The following is a 14,108-nucleotide window of genomic DNA, read 5'->3' as shown; positions in this document are numbered from 1 at the left end:
GCTTGCCTCGCCCCCGCCGAGCGAGGGGCGGACGCTGCCTCGCTCTGTTAGTGTTACTTCATGTTCCATCGTTTCTTCGCCTCAACGCTGGACTTAAAAGCAGATGGGGAGCAGCGGGACGGTTTTTATACGCAGACAAATGAACATCTCTCCGTGTTCTGGGTTACTGCACTGACAATCTGATATAGCTCTCAGAGTCTCACTTAATGAACAGTGAATCAGCTGAACGTCTAAAGAAGAGAAGTTCTGGCTAAGCAACGACTCAACGCAGCAGCAAAGGAACATTTGCCAGGGGGGTGTTCACGTAACTCCTCTCTCTTCCTACTTTTCCTACAGGATTCATTTCCCATCTTTTCCCCAGTCCCGCACACACACACACTTTCTACCACTCATGGTTCTCCTCTTCCCCTCCGCTCCTCAGGCATGCTAGAGCGTCTTTTCTTTCTTTCTTTTTTTTCCAGCATGTGTGTGTGAGAGAGGGGATCAAAGGCAGTGTGTGAGGGCAGCGAGAGGTCTGTGCCACGGGCTGTGTGAACGTCGGGGTGTCAAACATGTTGACACCACTCCCCAGGGCCTCATTACAGCCCTCAGTGAGCCTCTTAAGCGGATGATGCAGAGGACACAGAGGAGCGCGTCCCACCACCCCAGCCCCACCCCACTCCTCCTTCCACGTAGCTCCCGCTTCTTTAGTTTTCTTCTCCCTTCCCTCGCGCCGAGAACGTCTAGCTCGGCTCTAAAGCTGGGAGGCTCTGGACTCGCAGGTGCTACGTGCTCGCGCTCCTTCTCGACGGTCATTCTAATGAACCTTGGCAGCGGTGTGTGGCTCCTTCAAGGATGCTCGCTCATGGCGTTCACGGGAGAGACGGATCCTTTTTTGTTGTTTTTCAAGAGGATCAAAGCTGTAACTACATGTACTGTAACTGGTCTATATAAATGTTCTCTGTCGATATAAAGAAAAAAAAAAAAAAGACTTGGAAGTTTTTCTCCAAGATTTCCCAGTTGTTGCTATGCTTTAAAAAGAGACTTGTTAAATATTTGTGTCCAGAAAATCGTGGTTGTTACTTTTCATTTGGTCTATTTCTTAGTAATGTAAATGCTTATTATGGTATTTTCTTCTCTGTGCAGCTGCTCGGCCCCATTTGGTGATTATTAACTCTTTCATGTCCCTAAGCAGTTTTGTCTGTATTTTTGAAAAAAAAAGGAAAAGAAAGAGTATTTTTTCGTTGTTTTCATGTGCTATATTTTCTGAATATGGCTGTTCCGAGTTAAGAGTCTGAATGTGCTTAGCATAACAAGATCACGTTACACTTTGATCTCCCTGCTCCCCGACGCTATGTACGAACGTTCCCCGGGGCTGCAGTTTACTCCCGCCGCACTCTCTCTTCTTCAGCACAACAGCAAGACACGCATTGACGTCCGAGTGTCTGCTGGTGTTACGGTATTCCAGCTTAAGTTTTAGGCACTGAGAATAAGGTTCACATTTAGGGTAGAGAAAAAAATCACCAATTTGACTACAAGCGTATCTGGTGCTTCAGTTGTAAATCAGCAGGTCATGAAAGAAAACGGTCACGCATCTAAACCACAGTGTCCGAAGCATTTGGTATAATGTAATAAGAGCTACAGCTGAAAGATGGTGACCTTAAACTATGAGTGAATCTCACATGGTAAGTGGTACTGCTTTCCGTGTGTGTGTGTTCGTGGATAGCTGCAGCGTTAACGCAAAACACCAGATTTGCAGATACAACCAGAAAACATAGCGGCACAAATCCCAAAAGCAGTTTTAACTATTATCTTATGACGTGTCAGCAATCGGCCATCTTTATTTGCTTGTGTTTCTTCTACACCTGCGGCACCTAAATGCAGTTGCCATATGCCACATCCTTAGTGACATGGACAGACTTTTCTCAATTTCTTATGTATTTACATCCTATCAATTGTCAATTTGGTGAATATTTAACCTATTCAAATACTGCAATTTTCCAAAATCTCTTGACAACCCACCCAGACTGCCAGTGAGTGAGTGTGGTGATTACCTGTTTCAGAAAGTTGACATCACTCTCTGATTGTAGCAACACAAACTGTTGAAGGGTCGTCATTGACAGGGTTATTGGGAACGGGCATTGACAACTTTCATGTCAACAAGATCCACGTGTTCTACACGTCGATAGCTTCCGTTGAAAATGCGCTCTCTCACTGCTAGTGTGAACACACCATGACGTGTGTCATTTAATGCAATGTTATTGGTGCAGATGCCAAGAATTATCAGACTACTGGTGGAACCTGCCTTTCCCAAGGCAATCCAGCATCATGCTTAACTGTATAAAGTGAAAGTATTTCAATACTCTAGAAGCCGCGTGCACCAAGCATAAACATGTCAAGGCTATTTGTTAGTAAAGACTAATAATGTTAAGAAAGGAGGCTCCTTTGGGTTTAGATTTTAAATAGAAAAACTGTTCTCAATCCTAAATTATTTCTATATAGATCTAGTTGCTGTAAAGATGCTGTTAATGAAACTCAGCACTTCCCGTTGATGTTTTACGTTAAGAGTTCTCGAACAGGTTGGTTGTGTGCCCTTGTAACTTAAGTTTTAGAACATCTCACAGAGGAATACCATTTCACTAATTGGCAGTGGTGGATGAGAAGACGAGTAACGGCTGTCAAATGACTACACAACACATCATCTTCAAAGAACAATTCTCAGAGGAAGATTTTAGGCGCGAACCCCAGTTGATCAGGGGTAGCAGTTATAGTTTGAATGTACACAGTGGTAGGGCCCTACAACTACAGTATAGTGTACGTCTGAGCGTGAGTCCTCGGCCTCATCATTTAAAACACAAACTTAATTAGCATCTATGTTCCAAGGAAAATCTTCTAAGAAACAATTAAAACCGAAAGACGGGAGGAACTTTCATCTCTAAGTTTCGCGGAAAAAGCTGTCTGTTTGGTCCGACTCTCCAGTTTCAGTCCTCATTTAGATGTTTCTCCCTTTGATGCGCTTCTGCTTTAATAGCTGTGTTATGTGTTTCCTGTTTTATCCGAGGAGGGGGAAAAAAAAAAAGTGGCGGTACTCTTTCTTGATTCATTTTTGAGGCATGCTTAAAGGAGTTAATGACTTATGCTACTCAGACAATCTGCATATGAAGAGTTTTGTTCCAAAATGAGATATTTACTGTTTGAAAAAATAGAACTAAAAAAGCCTACACGGTCAGAATGACTGACAGCTAAGACTTGAAAGTCGACTGCGGAGGTAGAGACGGTAACTTGTGTCCTTGGTGACATTTTTACTTGCTATATCTTTTATATTTCAACAACACTGGACGCTTAGGGACTTTTTTTTTAAGGGGTGCATAGCATTTTGGAATGAAAGTGTTCATATGGTGTTGTATTTTTTAACTGAACAATAAGAAAATGAAAACTGAACAGCTCCTGGAGACTCCAAGAGACTCTAAAAATGTAAAGTACCGTTCTTTCTTAAAAACAATAAAGGTTCTGCTGGTTCTGATAGATTCTTCGACAAATGAATAAAACCTTATCTGTGACCAGTGGATCATGTTTCCTTATTTCTATATTAACTCTTGCCTTTTGTCTCTCCTTGCGCTTTTTTTTTTCTTTTTTTTTTTTGTTCCAGACAGGGAGAAAGGGAGGAAACTTTTCTTGTCCTGATTCTTCCCTTTTGTTCCAATCAAAGGTATCTGTGTCTCGTATCAATTATGGAGCCCAGAGCAGCAAGTTAATTTCCAGTAGCCTAACCCTCGCCGCTCTGTCTCTGTCTCCCATTTTGTTCCGCAGGTCTTCCACACCTCTGCACATTCTAATGAGAACCCTCGTTCAAATAATTACATTAGTAATCCCAGGGGAGACCGGGTAATTTATTCGCGGACGGCTTTTTACTTTGCCATGAATACAACCAGCTTTCATATGCTCTTGTCTTCCTCCAGCTCCCTCCCTCCCTCCCTCCCTTTTTTTCTCACTCTGCCTCTCCAACCACAATACCGAGCTCTTTTTCTCAGTTCTGATCATCCCTTTCCCATTTCCATCTGCTCGTCCTTCTCCGGGCCTCCTCAGATAATGATTCCCAGCGCTCCACATTTTCCTCCCCTTCCTGACTGTGTGTGTCTTGCTGCGCTAGCGTTTCCTTTGAATGAATGACAGACGTCCCCCGTATCTCCTTGTCATCCATCTTGCTTCACACTTCCCATCTGAAGAAAAGACGCTGGCGCTGCCCCTGGTCGTCTGCATCGTTAAAGCGGCACTTTGTTTGATTGGCTTCGGAACACAAATCAGTGTCAGACAGTCACATGGCAGACAGAGGCTGGAGAACGCAGAACAACTCTCAAATCAATCTCTCCTTCTTAATCTTTAGTTTTTCATGTTTCTCAGACCATTGATGGGTCTATTTGTTGTGTGTTTGTGTCTACAGTTGTGTTCAAATTAACAGCAGTGTCTTTAAAAGACTGGGTAAAGCTCAACATCCTTATAGTAGCTTTTATTTCCATACAAGCAAATGTATTGGGAACACTGCACATTCTATTCTAAATCAAAACATGAAGAAATGTTTATTATATGTGTTATTACTTTACAGAAAGTGAAGAAAAATGAATATTAGTAGTGTCTGCATTTTTCTTTACACACTCATAGATTTACTGTAAAAACTGCATGTATGTTTAAATAATTAGCATTCCTGTGAATCACTGAATTAATATTTAGTTGTATAACCAGTGTTCCTGAGAGCCACTTCAGATCTGTGTTGCGCGGAGTCGACCTCCTCAAGTATTTTGACAATACCATGATCCCTGATATGTCAAAAATAGACCCAACACCATAGTACAAGAAACTTCCCCATATCATGATGCTTGCACCACCATGCTTCACAGTGTACTGTGACTTGAATTCCATATTTGGGGGTCGTCTGACAAACTGTCTGCGGCCCCTAGACCCAAAAAGCTTTCATCAGTCCACGAAATGTTGCACCATTTCTCTCTAGGCCAGTTGATACGTTCTTTGGCAAACTGTAACCTCTTCAGCACATGGGTCTTTGCAGGTAGCCTGGATACCAGACTCTCTGACTTCGCAGAGAGTCTGGCCTAGATCCATTGGCAAACGTTTATTTCCTGGTGGGAGGGCACAGTTTGAGGTTTAAAATCATTGGAGTTCCTTTAACCAATCACTAACGTTTGGTAATGACGTATGTTATGCGTCGGAGCCTTCAGGCTCTGCTGCCTCGTACTTCCACTTTCAAGAACGCAACAAGTAAACAAATCACTACTCTACCATCCCCCATTGTAATTCAGGACGCGAAATTGGAATAAAAGTGCTGTAATGCCAGGAAGCATATCCACAACGGAGCGAATGGCTTCGAGTATATCCGTCTCCGTCGCCATTGTTCGTGTAAACATTTCAAACTCGGCGCGCAACTGAAACGTAATCGCTCTCAGACCCGCCCTCTGTTCGCTGATTGGTTCGCCAACCAGTTGGCCGGAGTAAACGTAAGCGGATCAAGCTATTCCAGACAGAGTACTGTAGGGAATGTAAATTAGCGGAAGTACGTAGGCAGGCGGAGCCAGGCTACTTTGCAGGGGCTTCTTGCCAATAGCTTGTCTTCACACAGGTGTCTTCTAATTGTTGCAGTACTGACTAACTCCCTGGAGCTGATCACTGGCTGAGTCTTTGCCATTTTGGTTATTGTTTCGAACGGTAGTTTTCTGTTTTCTTCCACGTCTTTTTCTGCCTTTGTCCTTAAATAAGAGCCACCTGTATGACGCCCGTTTTTTACTACACCTACTATAAAATGATTTGCCATGTAGAAATATCATTTCTAACAAAAACACAGATTGATCTGGTTAGTGATGTTGGACTGCTATTATTTTGAACAGAACTGTATCTATATGTCTATCGCGCCCTATATTGGCAAAGCTGGTCCTCCATCAACCAGTGTTCAGTGAAACACCCACCCAAGTTCAAACAAGGTTTCCACAGAAAAATCCAGACACTTCACCAATTAAAAAGTAGCTACAATGGCTCTAGTATTATTTGTGACTGATTATTCCTGACAGACATAGAGAAATCACAATTTAGTTAAATATTAAAGCTAGATTTTCTCCATCCCCCTTTTTTTCTCTCAACTCCTGTCCACTCTATCTTTCCTTCTCTTTCTCTCTCCGTGTCAGGTTCAGCAATATTATGTAAAGGTCCATCCACCAACATGTATAAAAAATAAAATAAAGTTTAACTGAGATTATCAAGAGGAGCCTTATCATTCATATAGCTCCCCTTGGCAAATCAAAATCTGCTCAGCACAATATAAAGAACAGATCATTATTCTGCTTGCTTCGATGCTGGACAGGACAAGAAAAAAAAAAAAAAAAAAAAAAAAAAAAGCTAGATTTTGTGTCAACAAGTACAAGATGTTCCAGGCTTTTTGGACGTGCTACCACACCAATACAGCAAAGTTCTTGACACTAAGTAGACCTGAGAGCTGCTGGAGGTGTCCGATCGAAGGTCAGTGGAGGAACACCCACAGGAAGTTGTCGTAACAGATTTTCCCAGTGGTGTTGGCATCAAAATAAGAGCTGAGGTGGAAGAACTCTTCGGCCGACAGATTCACGCTGAAATTACGCAACACCTGCAGGGAGAAACCGGCAAAAGTTAAGTTGGAGTGTATTCACGTGCACACTTGTGTGTGTCCTTGTGAAGGGATTTAGGAGATGTCAATGCTGACCGGGTGGCTAATTGTTTCTATCGATTGGCTTAGGGAACGTTGTCTTCGGTAAATTGTACAGCAGGTAAATGGCAGGGACAATAAAGCAGGAGTGTCAGTTGAGGCTCTCCTGGGCCAAAATGTCGACGTGGTCTTGTTTCAACCTTCAGCTTAATTAAGCAATTAAAATTACTGATTGACTGTCAGGTAAATGTGTGAGTGTGTGTGCGGCTTTGTAAGGTTGCACACTGGAGCTTCATGGATTTACAGTCACCCGCCATCACTCTCCTTCAGACATTTTGATAGAAAAAACACAAGGGGAGCTCAAACGGTCGCATCAATAATTCATAAAGCAGCAGTTTGGTTGACGCTCCCGAGATGTAGGAGACCAGGTGGAGCTCTCACCTTCCTGAAGTCTTGCACGGTAACACTTCCCGTACGGTCGCGGTCAGACGCCAGGAAGCAACGTCTGACGGAAGTCCAAGACAAGCGAACTGACTCGTAGATCCTCAACATGACCTCCACGCAGTCTTTACTGAGAACACCTGGCCTCGTCTGGACCGTGCAGGAACCCATCGCAGAGCGGAGCACCAGGTCCACGCAGGAACACACAAACAATGAGAAAGAAAGCAACAAATAGAGGTGAGAGCCCCCACATTATCAGTAACATTTCACTTCTCCTCAAGCTGAGACTTTGAACAAAGTGTTTTCTGTTGTGTGATCAGAGAATAAGGTTTAGTCTGTAAACTCGTGTACAGACACACCATCGAATCAGATAACATGCAGGGGGGGTCTCTGCAATTCTACACAGATGGTGGGTTCGGTCGAGACAATGCAGGTCTTTGTGATTCCAAAGTTGGTTTGGAAGGTTGCAGCTCGTGGGCTGCCAGATTAGGCCCTCACCCACACGCTCCGCTGAAGCTTGGGGCTCTGCTTAGTTGCTCGGCAGGGGTCCTCTTAGAACGTGCCCACCCGTGTGTCATTGTTCAAAGCTTCATATACACCTCCTCGTGCCAGAAAAAGCACTGCAACGCAACAAACGTGTCCAATTTGCCCGTCATGGGAGGTGATAGTCGAGAGCCTGAGGGTGGGAGGTCCCTGCTGAGTTTACAAAACCTGGCAACCCGCCGTCGCCCATCACCACCCCCTCACATTCCAGAGCCACCCCTCCCCTCACTAAACTATAACCCAATTTAAACTTGCAGCCAATAAAACTATAATACATCAGACCTTAAAGAGAGGAAAGGAGGAGGACTACGGAGCTCATTTGAAATGTGCTCAGCATGGGTATGTCTAACTGAAAGTACATCCCCTTGTCCCCATTTCACACTAAACTCAAGGCAATCATAGAGGCAGATTCAAGTGGGTAGAAGACAGTGACAAACTCCAAGTCAACCCCGACTCAGGTAGGAGACATTGGAGATAACATACTGAAGTCTAAATATGTACAAATGACGTCATTGAGCAAATAAAGTTAGATCTAGCATTTCAACTGGCTTTATTCAAAAAGTTAGTCTTTGGTTCAACATGAGATGGGCCAGTTGTTTTGGACATCAAACTACAAACAAATTTTACCAGTGTAACGGGAAGAGGAAGTTTGCGCCGCTCAAACGCCCCCTTGGCTTCTGCTGGTTTTAGGTTCAGGAGGAAGTGGCGAAGGAAGTCATGATATGAAACACGACCATCATTCGTGACATCCAATTTCCCCGCCAGATGTACAAACTGCTCCTGCGTCACACTAATGTTGAGAGACTGGAGAATGTCTGCAACACAGCCAGTGTCATTGGCATGAACATTAGAATACGACCTGCAGAAGGAGAACACGGTGTCGTATGTGTTCGCGTGTGGTCTGCTTCTCACCCAGGAAGGAGGCAGCGCCGATGTGTCCCTCTTGTTGAGCATCTTGCTCAGCGCATTTCTGCTGGATCTCCTTCCAGCGGCGTTGCACTGCCCCGCGTAGCCTCCTCTCTGTGCTGCCCAACGGGCTTCCTGTTCCCGGCCTCCCCACTGAGCTGGGACGCCTGGAGCTGGACTGGGGGGCAGACTAGGAGAGAAATGAGAGGAGGTCAGGAAAGGGGCTACAAAACTATGCAGAAAAAGGGTTTGGATTAGAGTGATTCAAGTTATCTTTAGAACTGTTGGTTTTCACTTCATTTGTCTATGTTTTCTCTTTCCATATGACTCCTGGTCAGCTCTGTAAGAGGTCAAGCTAAATAAATGTAAGAATTTAACTTGTAACTGTAGTGTCAGTGAAGTTAGTTTGAGAACATGCGTGAAATGATAGTTTTGGAATCACGTGTAAAAATGAAAACCGAATAAACCTGAAGATCTGGCTTACACCGATCAGGCATAACATTATGACCTAATATTGTGTAGGTCTCCCTTGTGTCTCCAAAACAGTTGGGACTCATCAGAGAATGGACATGGGACTCATCAGCCCGAGACAGGAGGCCACTTGTTCCACCAGACATCGGTTTTGCTGATACTGAGCTTTGGGTGATTGTTGTTGCCCCATATGTCAAAGCACTCTCTCACTCCCATACCGGCATTTTTTTTTATTCTTGCCGGTTCAGTGGCTAGCGTCCCTTTTTCTGCTTGCCTGTATATTGCTCTTTTTGTTTGCTGATTTTGCAGATATGTCCACAGCATGCAATATTGAGATATCAACGGGAAAATCGCCGACATTACGGAGCAGTCCTCCTCCTGCAAACTCTACCCTTGTACCATCCCTTATTTACAGTAGTGAGAACACATCTGTGTGTAAAGGCAGCCCCTCTAGGACTATTCACACAGCAGTGTGTACATTAGGGTCAAATGGGGATCTTGAGGAGGGGGGGGGGGGGGGGGGTGCAAAGCTGTGACCCTCGAACCACTACTCCATGCAGCAGTGAGAGCACCGAATCCCAGAGACCACCAACGAGATACGTCTGGCTTTGCAAAGCTGCTGGTACCATCGTGCCTTAATAAAATCGCAGCATTCAGTAGAGATTGTTAATAATTATTTTCCAAGACAATGACTTAAAAAATAATAATTTGTCAGTCAGAGTTAACAGATAACTGTGTATCCTTTAATGTGCTGTACCTTAGTGCGCTGCAGATTGGCACCTCCAGTGCCTGAGCAATTAGGTCTTGTTTCTGACTTAGTTCTTCCAGGCTCAGGGGATGTAATGGGGTAAGGGGTCCTATCCAGTCCACCAAACCACTTCAGAAATTCTGCGTACTGCAGCTTCCTCTTCTCATTGACAGGCATCTGACTCCACACACACTCAAACTGAGAAGCAATAGGAAACACACACGCAATCATCCACACTGTAGGAACTAATACCCCGAAGAGCGTTACACACAACACGCAAATTGGCTTTACAGATGACTAACTTTCTCATGCAGCCTATAATTATCAACAAAGATAAATTAGATTGTGATTAGAATAATTGAAGAAACACGGCCTAAAAAGAACAGAACTGGCAAATGTACAAACATTTAGATTCATCCTCTCATTTGGAGGCATGGGTTGGTGCCAGGCTGTGTTGTTTCAGCTTGAAAGCACAGGGGAAGTTTTTGGAAAGCCTCAGCGTCTCCTCTTTGAATTATCTGAACAGTTTTTCTGGCTTTACCTGGTCATTTGTGAGTCTCAGGCAGTGGCGATCACAGAGCTGTCTGAACTGCTCCTTAGAGATCGTAGTGCTGTTGGAGGGGTCCAATTCCATCGGTTCTTGCACATGACCTGAGACTCCTTCCTGGATCTGCTGCAGAAGCTCTGTGACTCCTGAGGACTTGGTCTGGATTGGGGATCTGATGTTAGTCTCTTGCGCCGTGTTTCTACCCAGAGCACTCTCCAATATCTGTAGTATTAAGAAAATAAAGAGGACATCTAACAGACTAGTTGGAAAATATTCAGGATTATTGGTTCTTTCTGAGGATGAGATGAGAAAATCACTTTGTGTTGTTCAGTAAATACAGGCATGGTTAGCCTAGCTTAGCAAAAAAACTGGTGACGAGATTATGGTTATTTTCTGAAATCACTCCCTTATCCTAAACTGCTTTGGACTAAATGGTAATGGAACACAGTAGTTAAAGAATAAACACGTTTAATCGCAGTTTGCGTTCCAAACAACACAGAACTTTTTTAAGTGCATGATTTCCCGGTACACCGATTACACTGATGCACACGTCAGAGAGCTCGGCTAACGGCTACCAAAATGGAGGAATCGGAAGAAAACACGTTGCCAAAAAATAAAAATAAAAAAAAGAGTTTGCAAACCACCGAAGCACTTCAAACCTACGGTAACATCTACATGCAAAGCATGTTGCAGTGAGCACAGCTGATTAGGTTAACTAGTGATTCTAAATTGGCCGTAGGTGTGAGTGTGAATGGTTGTCTGTCTCTCTGTGTTAGCCCTGCGATAGACTGGAGACCTGTCCAGGGTGTACCCCACCTCTCGCCTGATGACAGCTGGGATAGGCTTCAGCCGCCTGCGACCCTTCACAGAACTAGCGGTTACAGAAGATGAATGAATGAATTGAAATGAAATGCAATTAAATGCATTTTTCCAGACATTAAAAGAGCTTGAGTTTACAATATTCATGTCTGTGTCTATTATTTGACTCATTCGTCCACTAAAATCCATTTAAATTTAAAAAAAAATTTGCTTTTGGGGGCAGATGTTGTGGCGATTAAAATGTGATTAATCGAGATTAATTAATTACAAAGCCTCAAATTAATTCGATTAATTTTTTTGCAGCTGAGGCTGATTAGAATGTTGTCAGGGATTTGGTTACTCATGGGTTACATATAGTTCCCATGAGCCTCAGTGGTCAACCTCATGAATTGAGCCAAAGTTGCCCCTGAAATTAAATGTGAACTGGGTCACAATGGAGATTATAAAATCAATTTCCTAATTTAGCATTTAGTTTTCACCAGGCGAAACAACAGGAGGTTTTTGACTCATAGTTTCGGGAATCATAGTTAACTTCACCCATATTTGCATGTGCCTCTAATTTTCATCAAAGAGCCAGATATTGTCATGGCAGCTGTTAATAATTTGGTCTGATGATTTCTGGTCTGATGATGATTTTATGCCAAACGAGGATTAAGCGGGGCTCCAATTGAGTCATGTAACACTGTTTTTTGGGGAAAATGATTGACTGGAACCAGGGAAGATTAAATTAATTCTACATCTGTATAATAATTTGGAAATGTTAACCTCACAACTGCTCTAGGAAAGCAACCAAAGTCAAAAGAAGCCCATAAATGTCACAAAACCTAATGGAAACTATTGTTAGAGATATTTCAGTCTGGACCAGACTGATTGACCAAGCGAGCACTACCATCCTTAAAGCCATGTTGCTAACTAAAAATGCACCAGCAAGCATCTCAACAGCTCTCTAATGATGCAGAAAGACAAATATACTATTGAGGGTTTAGGAAGTATTAGGTGCTGGCACTATATGGAAGGTGTAGCTCAAAGCAGTGGCAGCACAGTGCCACTGGTTGAGGTTATTTTTCATCCTTTGTGAGCAACCAAGATTCAGATTTATTTCCCAAAATGCATATCTATTTCTTCAAGTCTTTTCTCTCACCAGTGAACTCTGGGACTGAAACTTGTTGAGGAAGTCCTTCCAGTTAACAGTGCACTTATCACTATCCAGCTCCAGTTTGGTCAGCATGTACCTGTACTGCTTGTCTGACAGTCGAGCACAAAAGTTTTCCAGCACCCGGCGAAACTCAAGAGCCCCGACTGTCCCTGTCCCACTCTGGTCGAAGGCTGAGAATGCCTAGAGCAGCCACATAAAGGTGAAATACTGTATAAGCTCATGAAAAAGATAAAATAAATAAACCTGTGGTAGTAGGCGTCACCTTATACAGATTGGGTGCAGAGACAGAGGCAAGCTTTCGCATTGTGGCCAACGCCATAGCAGGACTGAGGTTGTCCAAAGACTCTATTTGGCGCACAGCATCGGGGGAGGCAGGAGGTGGCTTGTGTTTCTTCTCCGCTTTAAGGTTAAATGCAGACAGGAATTCCAGGTAAGTCAACCTTGTGCAGTTATCATCCATGGAAACCTTGAGCCTAGGAGAGGGTGGGGACAACACACAACTTGGTTTCACACTGAGCAACAGAAATGGTTAACTGGCTGAGCTGTCAACAAAATCATTTGGATTTTGCTAGGAAGATCCCAATGATTATTATGAGTTTGAAAGTTTTAGGTTTTCAGTGACAGCTAATGGATGGATGGTCATGAATTTTTGGGACATGTACTCAAAGTCCCCAAAAAGAATGAACTGACTTAGATACAACAAAACAAAATCCTATCAGTCCCAAATGTCTTTAGTGATAATTTAACATTAAATAGCTTAACTAAGAATTGAGCATGCAAGCAGTATGTTAGCATACTAACATTGCCTAAAAGTTGCTTCACAGACATTGGTGTGGGTTCCATTCCTTCTAATTAAACTCTAGGAAATCTAGGAAATTGTATAATGAGCCCTTAACACCTTCATATGGATCCATTGTGCTTCTATTTCCAGTTCTTGTGTCCCTGAACCTACAGTAAATTGGGCATGGCTCAGGAGATGGTACAAAATTCAAGTTGCAGATACCATCGGGGGACAAGGCATGCAACAGATGGTTTGCATCTATTAATAATGCATAATGAGCATCCACCTCCTGCTGTAGTTAACGTTCTTCTATTAATCGCTAGCTCGTAAGTATGACCAGAAATAAAGCAGTTTGTCTGTGTGCGTGTAGTATTTTTTACATTTGTGCTACAATGGTGGACAAAAAAGTTGTTTTGATTTGTACCAAGGCCTTATGTGTTCCTATAAATTTAAATTATGTTAATATATCGACTAGTGTAGACCGTTAACCCTGAGACAATTGTTGTGCATCAAATTTGGTCAGCTTTTAAGAATGATTTCAACATCAGTGTTTGCTCACCACTGGTTCCAGACTAATGCAGAATTCTGATTAGAAAAAATCTATTCCATTCTATTAGAAAGTTAATTATCTACATTTCTATTAAAAAGACTAGGAGTGACATAGTAAGCTCTAAAAATGAGGTTCAAATCAAACTAATTTACATTGTACGGCCCAATCATTTTGGGTTTTCATCGTGGCGTTTGGTTCATTTGTCATTAATATCCCTGTTGATTCATAAAATTATAGACTGACCTGTGCAGGTGATTTACAAGCTGCTCTCTCTGGATGGAGCAGTTGCAGGCGTGTAAAAGGCTCAGCAGCTGCTCTACTGTCACGGTGCCGTCCCTGGTTTCCAGGTGAGTCAGGGCGTCGCTCAGCCTCTCACAATTCTCTTGCAACACTTGCCTGTGGAAAGTAACGTTAAGACTTACAAGAAATCGTGCTGTGAACATGAAACAGCGTTTTTATATCTTTTACTCATCAAGAATTTATGC

The 14,108-nt window shown here is 43.1% G+C and overlaps 1 protein-coding gene across 1 annotated transcript; it reads right to left on the bottom strand.

The window, feature by feature from the left end:
- Positions 1-6,380: 6,380 nt before the first annotated feature.
- On the bottom strand, positions 6,381-12,971 carry LOC311508975 (EF-hand calcium-binding domain-containing protein 6-like). The gene is made up of 8 exons (XM_084573981.1): positions 12,555-12,971; positions 12,278-12,472; positions 10,312-10,539; positions 9,780-9,968; positions 8,558-8,741; positions 8,273-8,460; positions 7,103-7,252; positions 6,381-6,622 (listed from the first exon to the last, which is right to left on the bottom strand). Exons 1-8 carry the CDS (start codon positions 12,750-12,752, stop codon positions 6,500-6,502), a joined length of 1,455 nt encoding a protein of 484 aa, XP_084430107.1. The 5' UTR covers positions 12,753-12,971; the 3' UTR covers positions 6,381-6,499.
- Between the last annotated feature and the right edge of the window lie 1,137 nt (positions 12,972-14,108).

Source organism: Chelon labrosus, assembly GCF_963514085.1.
Source record: "Chelon labrosus genome assembly, chromosome: 23".
NCBI classification, from domain to species: Eukaryota; Metazoa; Chordata; class Actinopteri; order Mugiliformes; family Mugilidae; genus Chelon; species Chelon labrosus.
Note: the sequence above shows the minus strand (reverse complement) of the source record. Positions and strands in the feature narration are given on the sequence as shown.